The sequence below is a fragment of the Mauremys reevesii genome, linkage group 11 (assembly GCF_016161935.1).
Source record: "Mauremys reevesii isolate NIE-2019 linkage group 11, ASM1616193v1, whole genome shotgun sequence".
In the NCBI taxonomy this organism is placed as follows: domain Eukaryota; kingdom Metazoa; phylum Chordata; order Testudines; family Geoemydidae; genus Mauremys; species Mauremys reevesii.
The window spans coordinates 35,330,275-35,350,781 of record NC_052633.1 but is presented as its reverse complement, the minus strand read 5'-3'; the positions used below and the strand labels follow the sequence as shown (position 1 = coordinate 35,350,781).

The window sequence follows — 20,507 nt, the reverse complement described above, 5'->3', positions numbered from 1 at the left end:
GCAAATATGCAGTGTCACTATCCTTATAATATTCAGTTACAGAAACAATCTGATTTTATTCAGGTGATCAACAGACGCGCACAGTACAGTAGATTTTTATTTTCATTGTTATTAGTTCGCTATTAAGTCATATACATTTATTGTAATATGCTAGAGACCAGTATATTTGACATCTTGAAGCAAATGATTAAAAAGTGTTACTAAGTGTTGCCGTTTTCTGTGTGCGTCTTCAAATCATCTTCATGCTGTCACTCCTCAGATGTTTTTCTCTGCCATCCTGGACAATGGGCTTACATTTCTTACTGTCAGGTGAGGGTGTGGGGGGCAAAGCTCTTGTGATGCCATTCCTCCTGTAAAGTGGGCTGACTGAATTTGCCAATCCAGTTTTCTTTCTCCATCAAGTGGCGGCAACTCTTCTGGTTTGGCTAGGTTAGATTCTTATCTGTGGTTATTTTTTCCCAATCCTTTCTTTTATCAGACTAGCTAGTTTAGAGTGTGGTGCATTTGTACTACTGAAGCGTTCTCTCTTCTCCTTCATGTTCATTTGTGCATTCTGGGGTGAATGTAGAGCAGGGTCCACCAGTTGAAGCAGTAACTATAGCCCTCAGTGGTTTAAATATTTAAATTTAAGTTAAACTGCGCTAGGCTTGAACTTGTCTTGATAAATACCTCACTTATAGTTTTGCCATCTTGATGTAAAATTCAAGAGGGCAGGTGCATGAAGGAATGGAATGCGACTTGCCTAATTGAATTCTCTTTTTACTCCTGGGCTGCACCAGAGGTTTTTTTTATTCTTAGGCACTGAAATTTATATCATTCAAGATAACTGAATCCTTGTATGCCAGATATGAAACTCCTGAACACTCCTCTTCCTCCAGAATTTTGGGTGACCTAATTCTCTCTGGTTTTCCTGCTTCATATTGCAGTACCTACACAAGCAAACTTTTCAGCCATAATTTACCACTGATGCATCTCCATTTACAGTAGCAACCATGGAAACAGTGTTGTAGACAAGACTACATGACATGAAGGTAAAAATGCCTCAGTCTTGTCTTGTCTATTCAGCTTCTGCTGCTGCCACCATAGGTGGAGCTACACTGTTGATAAATTACAACTGATAAGTTTGCTAATGTATAAACATCCTTTTATGAAGACTTTACTTATAAGTGACCTTGCCAGAACTGTAGTGGTCTAACATCTGGTATATATTTTTTTTTACAACAGAATCGAATTCTCTGGATAGATGAGAAAAACTTAACTGCTCATATAGAGGCTGGCATTATTGGACAAGATTTGGAAAGACAGGTATTCTCAATTTCCTACGAAATTTTCAATATTTCTTGTTTCAGGTTGATTATTCGTACCTAATTAAAGTTGTTTCAAGTGTCTGATCTAAGTCATTGAATTGTATTTTCATTCTTACGCAAATTTTCATGTCCACTTTTGCTTACCATTTATGCTTACCAAATTTGTAAGAATTTTATCCATAGTTATGGATTGTGTCTAACCCTGGATATTTGTTGCATTTTAATTGAAAAATCCTTGCTAATATTAGATGGAAATCCCATGTGAAATATCCTAAAAGTGAGCTGTCAGTTTTTAGCATGCAATATGTGCTTCCATCTGTGCAAAAGGGTGGCTGCAACGCATCACACTTAGTATCAAATACATATAAGTATGAAACTAAATATATAAATCTGCATTACACATTTCTAATATCCAGCCAGGTAGATGGGAGGTTGGTGACTTTAAGGGAGAAAGTTATGGTAGTTAGAAAATACATAGGTAAGATAAACATATTTTCAGATATTTGAGTTTCTTGTAAATTTAATCTAAACTCTGCCACCCTTGGCTTTTTAATGGTGATCTTACTAATTAAACATTCTTACGAGAACACTTAACTTTAAGCTAGTGATATGTACTCTCAAATTTAAGGCAAGGTTAATGAAATCCTTGGTCTGGGAATTAGTTGTCTTTGAACTCTCTTGTAATGGAGAGAAGTTTTCCTCATTCTAATGTTTGGAAGTGATTCTGAAGTAGTCATAGGGCAAGTGGAGAACTCTTCCCAGGGGTAGGTTGTAATATTCCTGGGTGGAGTTTTGACCTCACTTTATAAGTTAACTCATTTCTCGTAGTTCAGATGTTCCTTTGGACAAGTAGTAATAATACCTAGTTCTTACATACAACTTTTCTTCAGTATATCTCAAGTAGATCAGTAGACCCTAATAATGGGCTGGGGCATTCTGGATCCTGGTACACAGGGAGTGGGGCTCTGACCTCCCTAGATAAGGCCTGCAGATCTCCGCTCACATGAAGCGGGTATGGGGAGGGGCTCAGGCACCTCCACGGACAGGTATCCACAGCTCCCGGATCCACAGCTCCCAGCGTTCTTCAAGGTCTATGTTCAACTATGTACAGCTGGTGGTAGATGTTTGCTTAACACCTTCTGGGGTACACTGACTTACAATGATAAAGCAAGTGGGAGTCCAAAGCTAGCTGCCAAACCTCCCTAACATGTAAAAGAACAGTTAACTGCAGGTATGCCATGGAATGGCATACTTGCTAATTTAAGAAACCCATCCTTTGAAGGCATATATGAATTCTTCAGTACACCTGTAAGAAAAGATTCTGAAGCAATAAGACTTTTGATAAAGGAATTTAATAATTTAATTGATGAGCAGCTTTTTATTGAGGGGTGGGGGTATTATAGCTTTTTACCAAATAGATGTGTGTCAGAGACTTTACTAACAGAGCTGTTGCTAGTGAGAGAAATGGCCTTTCATGCCTCTTATTTTATATCCCCTTTTATCATTTGATGTAATATTTTAACCTTTTCAAATCTCTGGTTTTTTTTAAAGGTTAGAATTAAAATGCACAGACCATATTCCCTTAATTTAAATGACATTTTTCTAGGCTAGTAACTTCTGATATTTCACCAACTATTCCATCCTTTAAATGCCATACAATTTTTCCTTCTACTAGAGTAAGGCATAATATTCCCTCTCCTGCTGTAGCTGCCTTTCATAACTTGCAAATTGAAATAGTACATTAAACTTAAAACTCTTGCAGTTTTTCCTTCAGAGCGTCTTCTTGAGGAAATGGAAAGGAAATTTTGAATTGACTTTTCAGTGGAAATTTTCCTCACAGTAATATAAAGAGGCTCTGGCTGACAATCTGGTCAGTGCTGAATATAAATTTGTATTCGTGGTAAGGTTTTAGCACATTAAATATATGTTAGGGACTTCATTATGATTTCCTGGGTATGCAAGGAATACAGAATCAGGCAATGTGTTAAACTTATGACTTGTAATAAATATATTTTTATTAAACAACTTGATTGCAAGCTTATTAAAATTTCAGTGATTAAGTTAATTACAGAAAATACTAGAGGAGGAGACAGTTAAAACCAAGGGGTTCTTGTTGTGATTTTTAACTTAAGCATAATGTGCTCAGCATTGTATCTAGGGTGACCAGATAGCAAGTATGAAAAATTGGGACAGAGGGTGGGGGGTAATAGGCCTCTGTATAAGAAAAAGTCCCAAATATCAGGACTGTCCCTATAAAATCGGGACATCTGGTCACCCTAATTGTACCTGATATATAAATAGTCCATACCCACAAGAGCTTACACTCTGAAGGGCAGCAAAGAATCCTGTGGCACCTTATAGACTAACAGAAGTTTTGCAGCATGAGCTTTCGTGGGTGAATACCCACTTCTGAAGGGCATATGGGGGGTTGGGGGAAGAAGCACTGAGCAACACAGAGAAGGGAATAGCTGAGTTTTTATTTAATTCACTACTTCTCAGCATTGCAGAAAGTAAGTCTTTGGCAGAAGTTTGAGGAAATGGTGGGATGGCAACCACATAAAAAGGGCAGCATGAAAAAATAATGATGGGAGATGGAAATGAACAAGGCGTTAAAGCTGGTATCTCCACTGGAGCAGATATGAGGGTTGGTGAAAAGTTTTGAAGATGTAGGCTGCAGTGAAGGCCTGGAAAGTAAAGATAAGAACAAACGTAATGCAGCATGCAAGGTGGAACCAGTGGGTGTAATCAGGTTAGCATGGGGTGGTGAGTGTTAGAACAGTGGGTGAAGACTATATAATTTTAGTGGTTGTAGTTTTGGGGGGCTGGAGAGTAAGTTAATATAGGAGATGGCCAGAGGATCAATCAACATCTTAACTATCAAGCCAGAGAGGAAGGGTTGGATTCCTGGAAGCAAAACAGCATATGTGGTCATGGCTGAGATATGTGGGGAAAGAGGAGTTTGACTCTTAGTTTATAGGGCTGGGTTGTGTAAACAGCAATAGAGGAATGGGGAGGAAGTGGAGATAAACTTGGAGGGAAAATAAAGATAAATTCTGTTATGCTTTAGATGCCAGTGAGCCATCCCAGGGGGAAAAAATGTCAAATGGTCTGATAATTAGGAGTGAATGGAGGCACTCCGAGGAAAGCATGGGATGAGGACTGTCATCTGCATGGAAATAATACTTAAATCCTTGTGAGCAGATGAGTCTTGAGGGACTTCTAAAGAGGGGACATGAAAGAGGAACTGCAGGAGGAGATAGTGAAAGAGAAAGTGGTGAGAGGAGGGTAAAAGAAATGGTGCCACAGAAGCCAAAGAACAACAATTAGGAGGGAGTGATCAGTTATCAAAAACAGCTAAAAGATCCAATGTGGAGTAAAGCCTTAAGCTTTATCTAGGTAAGTCACTGAAGACCTTGGTGAGAGAATTTTCAGTAGAGTGGAGAGAACAGAAGCTTGATTGGAGTGTATCCAAAATGGAGTTAGAGGAAGGGAAACTTGGAAGCTGTAAATGGCCTGTTTGATTATTTTAAAGTGAATGAAAAGGTATGTGGGACAATAGTTGAAGATGGAATCAAGGGCCTTTCTCAGGATATAGCTACTAGATCTTGCTTGTAGTTTGAAAGGAAGAAGTCACAGCAGAGACTGAAGAAGTGTGAAAGAGGATCTTGAGAGGGATTGGGGCAGGGGACAGATGGAGTCTTCCATGGCTTGACATGAGGTACATTTTTCTCAGGGGTGGCTCCAGGCACCAATGCACCAAGCACATGCCTAGGGCAGCCTGCCGGTCGCCGTGAGGGCGGCAGTCAGGCTGCCTTTGGGGGCATGCCGGCGGGAGGTCTGCTGGTCCTGCGGTTTCAGCGGCAATTTGGTGGCGGGTACACTGAAGGCGCAGGACTGGCGGACCTCCTGCAGGCATGCTGCCGAATTCACGTTACCAGCGGACCTCCTGCAGGCATACCTCTGAAAGCCGCCTGACTGCTGTGCTTGGCGTGGCAAAATACATAGAGCCGGCTCTGATTTTTTCTAACATGCTTAGTAACTTAAACACATTTGAAAAAATTCCACATGGTCTGCATATTCCAAAATGATCGGGGTAGATGAGGCTGATACACAGATGTGCACCCAAAGTGTGGCAGTGGGTACACTAAACCCACAACAACAGAGTTTTGAGTTTAATTTCCCTTCTTGATTGTATACATAATTGCCCAAAAGTTCTATGCAAAAGTATTAGAAATAGTGCTACCTTTTGGCTCTATAAAAAGTGAAAGTTAGCTACCTTTTGGAGTCTACTAATGCAATTTTTCGTGGTAGTGATTTTAATTGAGGAGTTGGAAGATAACTTAAAAAAAAAAAAAACTTGACAACTTGCATTCATAATATTGTTTGTCTGAAATAGCTGCCATTCCAGAATAACAAGTTTGAATATTAGAATTGCTTCATTCTTAAAGGAAATTACTTTTCTAACTTAATTCCTGAATGAATTATTTTTAGCCTAGAGCTAAAATCTTTAGACCGAAAATAAACAGGCTCACAGACGTGGCAATGCTTATCTAGATAAGGGCAGAAGAAACCTGAATGGAGCTGAAAACTTGTGTGCCAAGTCAGACCTGTATTGAAACTACCAAAATATTGAAACTCAAATGCTGGAATGGAAAGATGTGAATTTATAGTTGTTGTGGTTTTTTTTTAAATAACTTGCATAATCCATTTAAATTACTTGTGCTTTGTAGCAGATCTGTTAATGAGCAAGGCAGATTTACTAAAATATTAAGTTGCCTAACACTCTATTACAAGACCCTGTTCTCAATTGCTTATTACTCTGCCAAACTTAACTGTTTGGACTGAAATTTAATTATCCTGGAAAATGTCAGCAAAAAGGATTCATCTGTTTTGCAGAACAGGTTAGGGGAAAAGGCAGCATTGTGCCCATTTTTTAAAAATTCTTAACCATTTTGTTGAGAAGCTGTGGAGCCTCCATGCTTTGGGAGCAGAGAGCTAAAATTTGGTGAGGGGTTTTTCCTTGCATCAGAGTTGTATAAACTTGACCAAGTTACGAGTTGCTGAATGACAGTTTGCACATACTAAGTAGAGACCTGTTTGTTTCATCACTTTTGCTGAAGATTTTATCTGAGCATGCTCAATCCCAGGACTGCATGGGCTCAGCAGGACTACCTTCAGTTGCACTGCCAGGTACCCAGGAAGCCATGTGGCACTGGAGCTCAGTGCAGGGAGACTTTCCTGTGTGCTTAAGGTGCCCCTGGCTGGCACCTGGTGAAGAGGAGGAGGATTGGAACAGCTTGAACAAAAAACACAGGGGGATGAGGAGCCAGGCCTAGAGAGGTTACTGGGAGGAGGGAAGGATGGTATCAGGAGGAGGACATGCTGAAGGGGGTCATGGAGAAGATCTAACCATTAGACTATGATCCCTTTAGAATCTGGAATAAACCCAAGATTCTGGAGTCTCAGTGCTTCTCTGCTCTCTGCCAATAGCTAGAGCCCTGGGTTTTATAGCAAATACAAAACAACACTTAATAAAAAGAAAAGCCGAATATAAAACAAAATTAATTGGAAAAAATTCACCCCTCATCAGTGGCTCCTGTGGCTCGGTGCTGGGCCTGGCTCCCCATACCAGATGATGTGATCTGGCACATGGAGTTGCAGCACTGCTCAGGTTTGGCCTGGCCACCTTTCTATCATCATGATGGGGGTATGGGCAGGTCAAACCTGAGTGGTGCTGCAACCCCTGAGGACAGGAGCCACTACTGCAGGGCGCATGTGAGGTGGATTTGGTTTGTGATCCCCTCAGCCCCCAGGGCCTGCTATGCCACTCTTCTCCTTGGTGTAGGAACTATCTCCCCCCCCCCTCACTCTTTACTGGATCAAATGAAATAACATGAAATTCCAGAAAAATAATTATATTTATTAAAAAAAAATTCCACAGGGATGTACAAATAGCTGTGAAGCCTAGTGGCAAAACATGCCTTAGCTTCCTCTAGTGGCTGGCTCACATAGGGTGACAACCTACTACTGCTATTATTTGCTCTGTTGGCTCAAGTGGCAGAGCTCATGGATCTAAAGGTTCCAACTTTGTTGAACAAACACTTGAACTACATGCAAAAAACTACATTTAAAAAACTTTGAGATTGCAAACTCAAGTAAACAAAAGTTAGGGAAATACCAGAATTAAGGTTGCCTTTGTGACCTTAACTTGCCCCTTCCCGCACCCACTCCATGTATATTCATTATGATGGTCTTTAATTATGTGATCACATTTTTCCTAAGACTTCTGCCTTCGTTAGTTGTACAGTTGATGAAGCTGTTTGTCTGAAGGACCCCTGCCTTATTTGCTGGAGTAGTTGGAAAGTATGTAGTGAAATGAGGCATGGGATTTGAGGAAGAGAGGGGGTGATCCTGTGGTTAAGATAGTTGCATGCCACCTTGGAAAACTGCCTTCTTCCTCCACCACGGAGTTCCTGTGTGATGGTACTGAAATCACTTAAAACAAACTTTTCACAGATGGCCACTAATAGTGTGTTGCTCATTTTCTGGGAGTTCCCAACCGGACACAGGTTCTGGCTTGCGGTGCTGAGTGCTCAGAACTGTATCTAAAGTCATCAAAAGCTGTGCTCTGAACAAATGATGTGCTATAAAATGCTAATTTCTCTGAAAAATCAGGCTGTTGGCATCTCAAATAGAGCACCCAAAATTAGTGTAAGGTGTTGACCCTAATCTCTCTCTGCCTCAGTTCCCATATCATCCATTGAATAGCTGCTCATTCACTGAGACAGCAATCCTGTGGGGGGAAAATAGTGTGTTCAGGCAATGAAAGACTAAAATGAAGTATACAGACAAGGGGAGGTTGAATTAAGGTTGTGCAGGCAACCTAAATTCTGGCATTGAATGCCATTTTTGAGTGGTTAACTTTGCGACCTTAATGTGTTTAAAGTGTTTTCAGACATAATAGTGTGCATGCGCACAAATATAGCTGCTGACCCTCGCCTAGATAGCATACATGAAAATGGCAAACATTTAACTGGATCATTATATAAAAACGTAGTAACTGGAGTGTAGACGGGCTGACTCACCCCTGCAGCGCCTCCTACTGGTGACTCCGGGAATTAGCTCAGTCCAGTGCTGGAGCACCCTCTGCAGGCCGGTGATCCGCCTGTCTTCAGGCCCCCCGTGTCCCTCCTTGGACCCGGTGCCCTTTCACATGGGGTGCTGCCCCTGGCAGTAACCCCTTTCTCTCTGGGTCTCCCCTCCTTGGGGAACCCCCACCCTCTATCCCTACCTTGCCTCAGTATTGGCTACTGCCAGTCATCGTCTAGCCCCACACTCTGGGGCAGACTGCAGTATCAGCCTACTCATCACTGGCAAGGTTGGGTTTGGGCCTGCTGCCTTGGCCTACCCCTGGGCTGCCCTCTGCAACCCCCAGTACCTATTGGCCCTTTGCTAGGCCGCAGCCTGGGGCTTTCTAGGCTGGAGCTCCTCAGCCTTTCCCCAGCCCTGCTTCACCCTAGGTACCTTGCCTATAGCCCCTGCAGCCAGGCCCTTCTTCCTCTTCAGGCAGAGGAAGACTGTCTGTCTTTTTTTCTGGCTTCCCTGGCCTTTTTATAAGGCCTGTGGCTCAGTTTGGGGCATGGCCCCAGCTGCAGCCACTTCCTCAATCAGCCCAGCTTTTAGAGCCACAGCTCTCAAGGCCTGCCAGGCTGCTTTTTAAACCCCTCAGGGCAGGAGCAAGGGTCCACCCTGCTATAGGAGATATACCAATCTCCGAGAACTGGAAGGGACCTTGAAAGGTCATGGAGTCGAGTCCAGCCCCCTGCCTTCACTAGCAGGACCAGTATTTGCCCTAGATCCCTAAGTGGCCTCCTCAAGGATTGAACTCACAACCCTGGGTTTAGCAGGCCAATGCTCAAACCACTGAGCTATCCCTTCCCTCCCCAATTATCAAATTGGTCAACACAAATAGATGATCTCGAGTATAGTAAATGCAGTTGGTGGGGTCTGTACCATTTAACACAGGATTGCTTGGCCTTTTACATTATTTCAGTGGGACAGCTTTGGTGTTGCATTTTTAAGGGGATTCAGTCACACTCTCACGTGTTGTACAGATGGCAAAGTCAAGCTAATACAGAAAAATGAGAAACAAGTAACTTTAATGTACAGGAATGCATGATCTGCATTACAAATTTGTCATTGGTATTGCATACAGGAAGCCCAACCAGATGGCTGTGCATTAAAACACATTCCTTCTTGAGAGAATTAAATACAAGCAGTTTGCTCAGAATTTCTGCAGACCTCTACTGCACATCACATTAGGATAGAAAGAACAAAAGATTAAGTGCTTTATTTATTGGAAATGTTTAAGTGAAGTTGGAAGTTACTTTAGTTATCTTTCTCCACATGTATTTGAATCACATCTTTGCAAACAGTGGCGGTCTTTGTTTTAAAATGTGGGTGGAGGTTATGATGAGAAAACTGGCCTCATAGTATGATATACTGCTTAGCGTATGCACAGTAGAAACAGAACCACTTCATTATATCAAATTTATACTTAAATCTCAAAAGAGTTGACTCTTTATACCTGAATAATATTGGTTCAAGATACTTATTTTTTCCTTCCTATCATTAGCAAGTTTTTAAAATCTAAAATGTTTTTAAAAATTAATGTTGATTACTAACCAAAAGCAGGCTATCTTACATCAATGGAATATTGCTTTCTATCTTTAGCTTGGTGAGAGTGGTTACTGTACAGGCCATGAACCAGATTCTATGGAATTCAGCTCCCTTGGAGGATGGGTGGCCACACGCGCATCAGGCATGAAAAAGAACATCTACGGAAACATTGAAGATCTGGTAATTTTTTATAAATATTTTTTTATCTAGTATTTCCCCTCCAATTTGAAACATTCGGGTCTGGCCTCTGTAAATATTCATAGTTGGGACAGAAATTGGGGGGCGTATAGCAGTTTTTAAATTACCTTTATATTAAGGCTGCTTCAGATTTGGAATAAAGGACTCCCTTTTAGCAAACAATGGAACTATAATACAATTCTGGCATCATTACTAACATTTTATTTGAGTAAATGTTTACTGTAAATTTTCAGTAGTGACACCAGAATCCTACTATAGCTTCATTGCTTACTAAAGGGAAGTACCTTATTCCATATTTGAAGCAGCCTTAATGTAAAGGTAATTTTAAAATGACTATGCATCTCCCACTCTTTCCCTCTCTTCCCCCCCCCCCCCCATATATAGCAGAGAGAAATTAAGCAGACTAAACTCTTTATATAAAGTATTGTCACCTTCTGTTTTGAAGCTTCATTGAATTTCTTTGTCACTGCTGCTGTATTAAGTGGTGCAAAAGAAAAACAGCTTTCTTGGTGTGTGTGGGGGGGTAGGGGTTATTTGTTTTGTTCTGTTTTTTAAAGGAAGGATATGTTCCTGTCAAGACCTCACCTTGCTCTATTTTTTTTAAAAAATCACTTTTAGAACAGAATATCTTTCATACCAATGGACCAATATGTAACTAACTGGGATTGTGGTAGGCCTGGGGGCAGGGAGAGTGGAGGTGGAAAAAAGTTTTGTACAAAGTGAAGTTAAGTATTTTGATGGCTTACAACATCTGTAGCTGCCAAAAAAAATTGTCTAGTAGTGCCTTAAGGGACTGAAATATTTTTAGGGTATCCAAACAAAGATGAATATTTATCAAGATATGACCTCTGATTGTGCCCTGGTAACTGAGGCACCCTTCTATTATATAACTTACGTTTGCAGGGGTTATGCCAAATAGTTAGGTATGACTAGACCTTAATTTGCATCAAGTTAAACTTTGGCATGTGAAACCTATCATTGGAGGAAGAATAATTTTCAAATCTGTTTTAATCCATTAAAAATATAAAACATAGCTCAGGACCAGATGTATATTTACTTGATATTTGAATTATGTACTTGTCTTTAAAAATGGTAAACAATTGGCTCTTAACTTTTTTGATGACAGTCCTTCAACCTACCTGCTGGGTTGGTAGTCATTAAAACGTTTGGTGAATGTCATATGTTTAATAATAGTCAGTTGGCTGATGTGGCTTAATCACTTTTTTGGTATTTTGTGCAACAAATATTTAATAATGTATTTGCATGTAGTAAAATCTTCAGATAAATTTTATTTTGAGTTTTTTTTGTTTCTGAGCTTGCTGTATCTAAGTGTCCATTAATTCATTATTAAAATGTTTTTGTTATACAAACTGCTTAAATAAAAGTGCACTTTACTATGTAAATATGCATGTTATGAAACTCTCTTCGTGGTCTTATGAAGAGCTCAGGAGAAGCCATTGGGTTATATTTCTTCTCTCTACTATTTTCCTGTGATATAGTAAGTATCTGTATGTGAGAGTTAACCAATGCAGTCATGAGGCATAAACAAAAGAAAGATATAGGCTAGGATATCATGAGAATCCCAACAGAATGTTTAATTGTAGATTAACTGTGACATGAATAAAGGGACAGAAGAGAAGAGTTTGATTTGGCAAAACAATGAGAAGAATCTGTGCTTTCACTGGCTAACTGAATTGTATTAGATGCTAGCAGGTTACTCCACAAAATTTCTACCAGGTAATTTATAGGATTTCCAAATTTTACAGTATAATTACATCAAGTTTAAGTCGCATTTTGTGGTAAACGGAAATTTTAATGACTATATTAATCCATATGTTAATTACTTGACTATACATTCATTCAATATTTAACACTCATCACTGTATAATGTGTTAAACAGGTGGTTCATATAAAAATGGTAACCCCAAGAGGAGTAATAGAAAAAAGCTGTCAAGTACCTCGCATGTCAACAGGACCTGACATCCATCATTTCATTATGGGATCTGAAGGTATAAACAAAAGTAATATCAAGATGCCGTTAGTGAGATTAAATCAGTTTCTGTAATGGTTTGAAATCCTTTGGGTTTTATTTATTCAAAACATAGTTTTTCACTTAATGGATAGTACTACAGTTCAAGAATCTTCCTTTATTTCAGTACCACTTTGTGGCTCTCATCACAGCTGCCTTGTTGTGTTGCACAAACGCACAAAAAAGCATGTTCAAAACAGCTCTCATGTTTAACTATAATCAATTTAGTTTTGAACTCAAGCTTTTAGGAAATTCTAATAGGTTTACAAATCATTGCCATGTACACATCAGAAAAAATGTTAATCATTACAATACTGAGCTTGTCGTCTTGCTTGTGTTTGTCATGCAGTAATGAAATCTCTATTTTAACCTGTACATTTTTCCAGTCCACTATTTGTCATGCAGTTGCTCCAAAAGGCCCCAATCAGAATTATATCCCTACTGTGCTAGGCGCTGCAAATATAGAAAGACATAGTTGCTGTCCTGAAGAGTTTGCAATTTAATTAGTTACTAAATTTGTTGAAACTGCAGGATAAAAGCCGCCTTTTCTTCTTCAAGTAACTGTGCACATATATATTTCACACTATAAAAGTGTGTGCAGCCAGTGTACTCAAGTCAGAGACTTTTGACATCAGTACCATTGGCCGGTGCGTGGCCTCTGCCATCTTCGTATGTGGAGCAGAAGACATAAAATGGAAGTGGCCGCGGCCTCCCTCTGTTCTTACCACCTGTAGGAAGAGTTGGAGCTTTCCCGTTGCCTCTGAGCTGCAGTTAGCCAGCTCAGAAAAGAGATTTTCTCCTTTGAATATAGTTATAGTTCACTTGACTGCAATTCTAGTTTAAAGAGCTGTTTTAGTAGGTTTTTTTTGCCATGCAGAAATCCCCTGGTTTTAAACAATTTTACATGTGCAGGGCTGTTATCCCTGTCACTGATCAGCACAAAAGTTGCTTAATTTGTTTAGGTGAACTCCTGTTTCTTATTATAAGGGTATCTGCACCTCTTGGCTTACAATTGGCTTTTATCTGCTCCATGAAATAATTTTAAATGAGTACTTAAATTTGTTGCCCCCTTGTGTTAGTGGGCCAATTACAGAAAAAATGAGTGTGTACAGCTCCTTTGCTGGTTTTCTTCCCTTTGTAATAATTCTTCCATCAGATGATCTATTCAAGTTCTTTCATTTGTTCTAGCTGTAGATTGTTCCCCACTAGGACAAAGAAATAAAAGTTTTGTCTTAAATTTTATCTTCTTGAAATGGCAACATCTCCTTCCTCAGAGCCTGACCATGACCAAAAGTCTCCATGAGAAGTGCATGTCTAGCTGCCAAGGCTCCAAAGCCAATGATGGGTGAGATCTTGCTCTCCTGTGGCCTCCTTGCAGGGTTCAGAACTGTTTGAGATTGATAGAAAGTTCTCCTCATCCCACAAAAAGGCACTTAAAAAGTCATCTAATGCTGTGAGGTCTGGTCATAAGCACCACCACTCGGACTCCACGTCCACCAGGGTTGTCGAGACTGGTGCCTTCTGCTTTAATGGAGAGAACTTCAACCCATGCATTATTGGCAATGGTTCCATCTCCAGTGGCTGTACACTTACCTCCATTGTCAGTGCCATCAATGCCACAAGCCTTTCATGCGGCAAAGGACTTGTCTCCCTTTGTTGGACTCTGCATTGTCTGATTCTAATTGTAGCTGCCTCAGCTACAATGGCATTGTCTGCATCACCTGCCACCAAAACGTGATCAGTTCCTCCTGTATCGTCAGTACAGTCCACACTGGCACCATCAACTTACTGTTTGGCATTGCCAGTTTTCAGGCAACGCAGGATTCAGCTCTAGAAAGCACTTTGAATGTGGTTTGCTGATTACCTTGGAGTAACCCAGATAGAGCTCTCACATATCTTAGCCACAGTTTTCCTCAGGTAGATAAGGTGAAGATGTGAAACAACCTTCTAGGCAAATTGGCCAGCACTTTATAGGGAGCAAATGCTCAAAATCGCCACTCATCTGGTTTAGCCCTTTCTAACTCTGCAGCAGAATACTGTGCTCCGGTCTGACTCCATTTGTCTCATGTAAAGGTGGTTGACACACAACTGCACTCAATCATGCACATCATAACTGTGGCGATTACACATGTTGCTTCCTGTGTTAAGCCACATCACTCCTCCACGCATCCCTCTGGTTGCTACAGCCGGAATTGTTGAGAAGATCAGGGCAAACCCAAGCCTACCACTATGCACCGACCTCAACTACCCAAAAGCATGCTTGTCATCAAGGCACCTGTTGTGGGCCCACTTGCCCTACCCAGATTTCTCTGAGGTATTGATGTGGTGTGAAGAATGATCTGCAGCTGACATTAGAAACCAGTCTCTTTTAAATGACCCAACCATGCATGTACCCAGCTTTGATTTGCCCCATTCATGGATTTTGAACAGACCAAGGTCAATGTGCAAACAGCCTTCCAATCCCTGGGGCCAATGAAAGGATCTCACATGCAGCTGGGGCCAAAGACAGAGTCTCACATTACTGATGACTGCCCTCTGGCCATTTTTGATGGTTGTCTGAGGGCTCTGCACTTGGCTGATGAGGCTGCAGCAAATTGCCATGTCAAGGTCCATATCTGATGAGAAGAAGAATGAAAACTGCATTTCTGCTAGCAATTACTTATGCAAGAAGGGAACTGGAGTTCCAGGCACTAAGCCAACCCCCCCTTTCACAATGTTTCACAAAGACAAGGTTTCTCTTAGGCCACATTTGAAGTTCATGTATCTGTTTCCACCTCAGACAATTCACCTTCCGGTGTATTTTTCCAAAACCTCATTCTAGCAGAGCTGAAGAGGAGCTTCATACTTTGGATGTTGAGAGGGCTCTGTCCTTTTACCTGGACTTCACTAAGTCTTTCAGATCATCTCCTAGAATTTTTGTGGCCTTTGCTGAAAGGATTAAAGAGTAACCCATTAAACCCAATATTTATCTCACTGTATTTGAGTGTATTAAGCTCTGCTATAATCTAGCTAAGTTTTCTCCTCCTGTGAGACTAACAGCCCACTAGGTCCTATTATATTTCATCAGTAACATACCAATAGTGGACATCTGCAAACCAACAACGCAGTTGCCAGTACATAGCTTTTCCAGACAGTCTGTTTTCACTCAAGCTTCCTGGGACAGTGCCAACTTCAGCAAGTCAGTACAACAGTGCTTTTGACTGCAGTCTCTTTTCAAATAATCAAAAGTCCCATCACCTGTAAGGAAACTGTTGGTGAGTCACAGTGGAATGTATATGTGCACAATCACTCAAAGGAGGAAAAACTGTTACTTGTACAATAACTTTTGTTCTTTGTGTTGCATTCAGATACATTCCATGACCATTCCACCTTCCCCCACTATTTGAGGTATTAGTGTGGAAAAAATGGAGGGAGAGGTGGTGGTCACACCCCTTTTATGGTCTTGGCTCCAGGAACAAAGATGGCTGGGGCACATGTGCTGACAAACGTTTCTGACTTAAGTGCATTGGATGCACATACGTTTTTGCATATTTTTAAATGTTTTCAATTTGTTTGAAGACACTGAAACCATACTTACAACACTAGTTTGAGTTGGTTTTAGCACAACATATTGCCATTTTATCATGGCATTCTAACATTGAATAGCCCCCCGTTAACAGTTAGTCAGACTCTGTGATGGCTTCCCCAAAACCAGTTTAACGACTTGAAAAGTTGTCATTACTAGTCTGCCAGACCTCTAATATCTCTTGTATGATCTTCAGGTTAACTTCAGTAATTTGAACTGGTTAACTTGTTACCTGAAGAAATCTTTTCTGTCCTAAATTGTTTGTTTAGAGTCCTTAATGTTAAAGGATTTTCAAACTGTCTTAGCCTATCTTTCCTAATCCAAATCTTTTAATAATCAAAACAAAACAAAAAAAATAAACACCCGATTGCCCCCACTACTACAAATCACTGAGTAGAATGGGGAAAATATTGTTAAACCTCATTGTCTTGCACATCTGGATATGGCAACCTGTTTTCTTTCCTTGACAGGTCTATTTAGAGCCTGTCAAAAACAGTGGCAAAGCAGTAAATAGCTGAGCTTTTGCAGAATACTGTATTAAAACTATTAGTTTTTATGCATCTTGAGCTTATTTGATCATTTTCTGAAAAAAATCTGATCCACAGTTTGAAGAACTTTGCCTTAACTGTCAACTTCTAATTTGGAGGCTTATGTAGAAAGAAAAATTAAACTTCTAGTGAAATGATGCACAATAAAAATACTGCTCTAGGCTTTAAAATACATTCAACAAATCTGACTTAATTTTCTTAAGGCATCTCACTTATGGGATAGTATGAAAATACTCAAACATATACTTTAAGTCAGAAAGCAAGAAAGATTTTTGTGACATTGAAATGTTTGTTCATTTTCCTTTTTTAAAGGAACCCTTGGAGTGGTTACAGAAGTTACAATAAAAATTCGACCAATCCCTGAATACAAGAAGTATGGCTCTGTAGTATTTCCTAACTTTGAACGAGGAGTGGCCTGTTTAAGAGAAATAGCAAAGCAGGTAAGGAGAAATTTTGTTTGAGTTCTATTACGCTTGTTTCATTCATGCATGTAGTATCTGTAGTCTAACACTAGGTGGCACAGTAATGCTCTGGTTTGCCTCTGGATTCTTTTGTAGTTGGTAAGTGGGCTTAAAGGGATAGTATCAATTTTAAGATTATCATAGAATATCAGGGTTGGAAGGGACCTCAGGAGGTCATCTAGTCTAACCCGTTGCTCAAAGCAGGACCAATCCAATGTGTAGGAAAAAAAGCCCAGCATGATCATGGGGTACTACTTAAATCTGAGTGACATGCTGGAGGTCTCATGCTTCCAGTACTGAAACATGTTTGAAATTTCTAAATGTTAGAGATGAGTTTCCTAACTCGGTGTTGCTGCCATCACAGTTAGACTTGTCCTAACAGATAAAGAGGAACTGATCACAGAATTAAAAATTAATGGTAGCTTAGGGACAAGTAATGATCATGTTGATCACATTTATAATGTGTAAGCAGAATAAAGTGCAGGCCTGGTAGATGTAGATATAATTGTTGCCTCGCCTGCCTTCTACAAACCTGCACGTTATGGAACGCAGCTTCTCCCAGCTGACTTGGCTCACTTGTTTTCAGCTTTGTGAAATTGGCTCTATTGAAGCACCACACATACACAAATGGAAGAAAGGGGAAGTTAATAGTAATGAATCAGAAGCTAGGAATTGTAGAAAATGAGTAAGGGAAGCCTTTGGTGAGGGACCTTGTCAAAGGCTTTCTGGAAATCTAAGTATACCATGTCCACTGGATCCCCCTTGTCCACATGTTTGTTTGACCCCTTCAAAGAACTCTAATAGATTAGAAAGACACGATTTCCCTTTACAGAAACCGTATTGACTTTTGCCTAACAATTTGTTCTTCTATGTGTCCAACAATTTTATTCTTTGATTGTTTCAACTAATTTGCTCGATAGTGATGTTAGACTTACTGGTCTGATATTGCCAGGATCACCTCTAGAGCCCTTTTAAAATATTGGCGTTGTGTTAGCTATCTTCCAGTCATTGGGTACAGATGCCGATTTAAAGGACAGGTTACAAACCCTAGTTAATAGTTCCACAACTTCACATTTGAGTTTTTTTCAGAACTCTTGGGTGAATGCCATCTGGTCCCGGTGACTTGTTACTGTTAAGTTTTATCAGTTAATTCCAAAATCTCCTCTAGCAACAACTCAATCTGTGACAATTCCTCCAATTCGTCATCTACAAAAGCTGGCTCAGGTTTGGGAATCTCCCTAACATCCTCAGCTGTGAAGACTGAAGCAAAGAATCCATTTGGTTTCTCCGCAGTGACTTTATTGTCTTTAAGCGCTCCTTTTGTATCTCGATCCTCCAGGGGCCCCACTGGTTGTTTTGCCCCTGTTGACCCTTCACCTCCTCAGTTCCGTCTTACCGCCAGTAACAGTCATTGGAACTGTGGTCGTTGCCTAGCAAGTGCTTCCCTTAAACTACAAATACAACTGGAAAGAATGTTAAGTCTTAGTAGTTCGTTAGTTTAGTGTATATAGCTGATAAAGTTTAAGGATCGGGGAGTTTTCCCCAATTCCCTTACCTTCCCTTTGGATTCCAGGGCATGCCTCTGAGCAACGAGTTTAAACCCTGCAGAACTTGCAGTAAGCCTATGCCAACTAGCGACCCCCCTGACACGTGTCTGAAGTGTTTGGGGGAAGCGCACCAAGCAGAAAGGTACAAGATCTGCAGGGCTTTCCACCCCAGGACTAGAAAGAAGCAAGATTTCTGTCTAAAACTGCTCCTGCTCTTGGTCCTCAACCTGCTGCGGACAGTCAGGATCCTGCACCGAGCACATCCATGCAGAGTGGCCTGGCCTCAGTACGTGACATGGTGCCAAGGAAGGACTCTGGCCTAAGAGATCCTCGGCACCAGCGCTCCCCAGCACCGTGAACTGTGGAGACAGCCCGCACTGCTCTCATTCACCGTTGCCACACAAGCAGCACAGGAATACCGACGGGTCATTCCCAGGTCTTGAAGACAACTGAGCCAGTAGGTGCATCCTATGAAGGAGCCCTCGGTGCCCAGAGAGCAAGAGTTGTTGTCACTGACTTCGATTCCTGGAAGGGGACTGTCAAGTCTGGTGCTCAGCAGTTACCTGGACAGGCGGTGCCAGGTGGAGGAGTTCAGGGTGGGAGTGTAGCTCTAACGCTTTTGATGCTGCCAGAGATCTAATTGTGACGATGGCGCCTCAGCCCCCAGCAGTCAGAGACAAGCCGCCAGTGCTGCTGTGAGTAGTGCCATCTAGAGGCAAGCCGACCATGACGCAGCGGTCATCCTCTCCTGCCCAGCATTATTCACCACAGCACTGCTTCTGATTGCTCCTGTCAAGACACTGCTCACCAGCACCAGATCCAGTGTGGATCCCCGACATTAGTGGGGACACACCAAGACCTACTCTGTAGGATCACCCGCAACATGGAGTTGGAGGCAGAGGAGGTTGTCAAACCTGAGGACTCCATGGTGGACATCTTGACACCAGAGGGGCCATCCTGGGTAGCTCTACCCCTGATAAAAACAATTCAGAGCAACATTAAGACTGTGGCAGACCCCTGCACCGATCCGCCCACTGCTAAAGGCGTGGAATGCAAGTACTTTGTGCCCTCTAAGGACTATATGTACTTATTCTTACACCTGCAGCCATGCTCCCTTGTAGTGGCTACGGTCAATGAGAAGGTGAGACGGGGGCAGCAAGGACCAACTCCCAAGTCGAATGAATCGAAGCACATGGACCTTTTTGGCAGAAAGGTCTATTGAACGGGAGGCCTGCAGCTGAGGATAGTCAACCAACAAGCTATCCTCAGTAGATACAACTTCAACATGGAGGCCCATGAGCTGAAGTTTAAAGAGCTGATTCCACCAGACTTCAGAACTGAGTTTATGGCTATAGTTGACGAAGGGAAGGCAGTGGCACGGACCTCTTTGCAGGCCTCACTAAATGCTGCGGATTCTGCTGCCTGCACCCTTTCCTCCTGAATACCCATGAGGTGGGGCTTGTGATTGCAATCTTCAGGGTTGCCCCCTGAAATGCAGCAAACCCTGCAGGACCTGCCTTTTGATGGGACAGGACTGTTTTTGGAGCAAAGAGACTCTAGGCTGCACAGCCTAAAGGACTCCCAGGTGACTATGAAGTCGTTGAGTACGCACACCTCAGCAAGCCCTTTAAGTCTCAACCACAGCAGCAATACCATTATCCTCCTAGGCTGAGGCAGGACTTTTACCAGTGCAGGGGCAGGAACAGCAGGTGCAAGCTTTCCCACCCCCAGCCCAGTCAGGGCCAGGGCCGGACTAAGCCACTGTCTGGTTCAAAGCAGGCCTTTTGAGGACGGCGCACCTGCTTCCACAGCGGATCCTTCCCCCTATTTCATGAACTGTCTATCCCACTTCTCCCGTACTTAGTCCTAAATAATATTGGACCGGTTCCTCAAAGACATATCTGGCTTCAAGACTAAGCTTGATAAGTTTATGGAGGGAATGGTATGACGGGGTAGCCTAATTTTGGCAATTAATTGATCTTTGACTATTAGCGGTAAATATGCTGAATGGCCTGTGGTGGGATGTTAGATGAGGTTAGATGAGTTACTACAGCGAATTCTTTCCTGGGTGTCTGGCTGGTGAGTCTTGCCCAGATGCTCAGGATTTAGCTGATCGTCCTATTTGGGGTCAGGAAGGAATTTTCCTCCAGGGCAGATGGGCAGAGGCCCTGGG

General features: G+C 41.6%; 1 protein-coding gene across 1 annotated transcript in view; it reads left to right on the top strand.

Annotated features, from left to right (window-relative positions):
• The window catches only part of AGPS (alkylglycerone phosphate synthase), a 132,474-nt gene that overhangs the window by 37,967 nt on the left and 74,000 nt on the right, over positions 1 to 20,507 (top strand). Inside the window, exons 8-11 of the mRNA XM_039494569.1 lie at positions 1,225 to 1,305; positions 10,041 to 10,166; positions 12,085 to 12,193; positions 16,639 to 16,766. Of these exons, the coding sequence (XP_039350503.1) occupies positions 1,225 to 1,305; positions 10,041 to 10,166; positions 12,085 to 12,193; positions 16,639 to 16,766 (444 nt within the window). The remainder of the gene's footprint in view (positions 1 to 1,224; positions 1,306 to 10,040; positions 10,167 to 12,084; positions 12,194 to 16,638; positions 16,767 to 20,507) is intronic.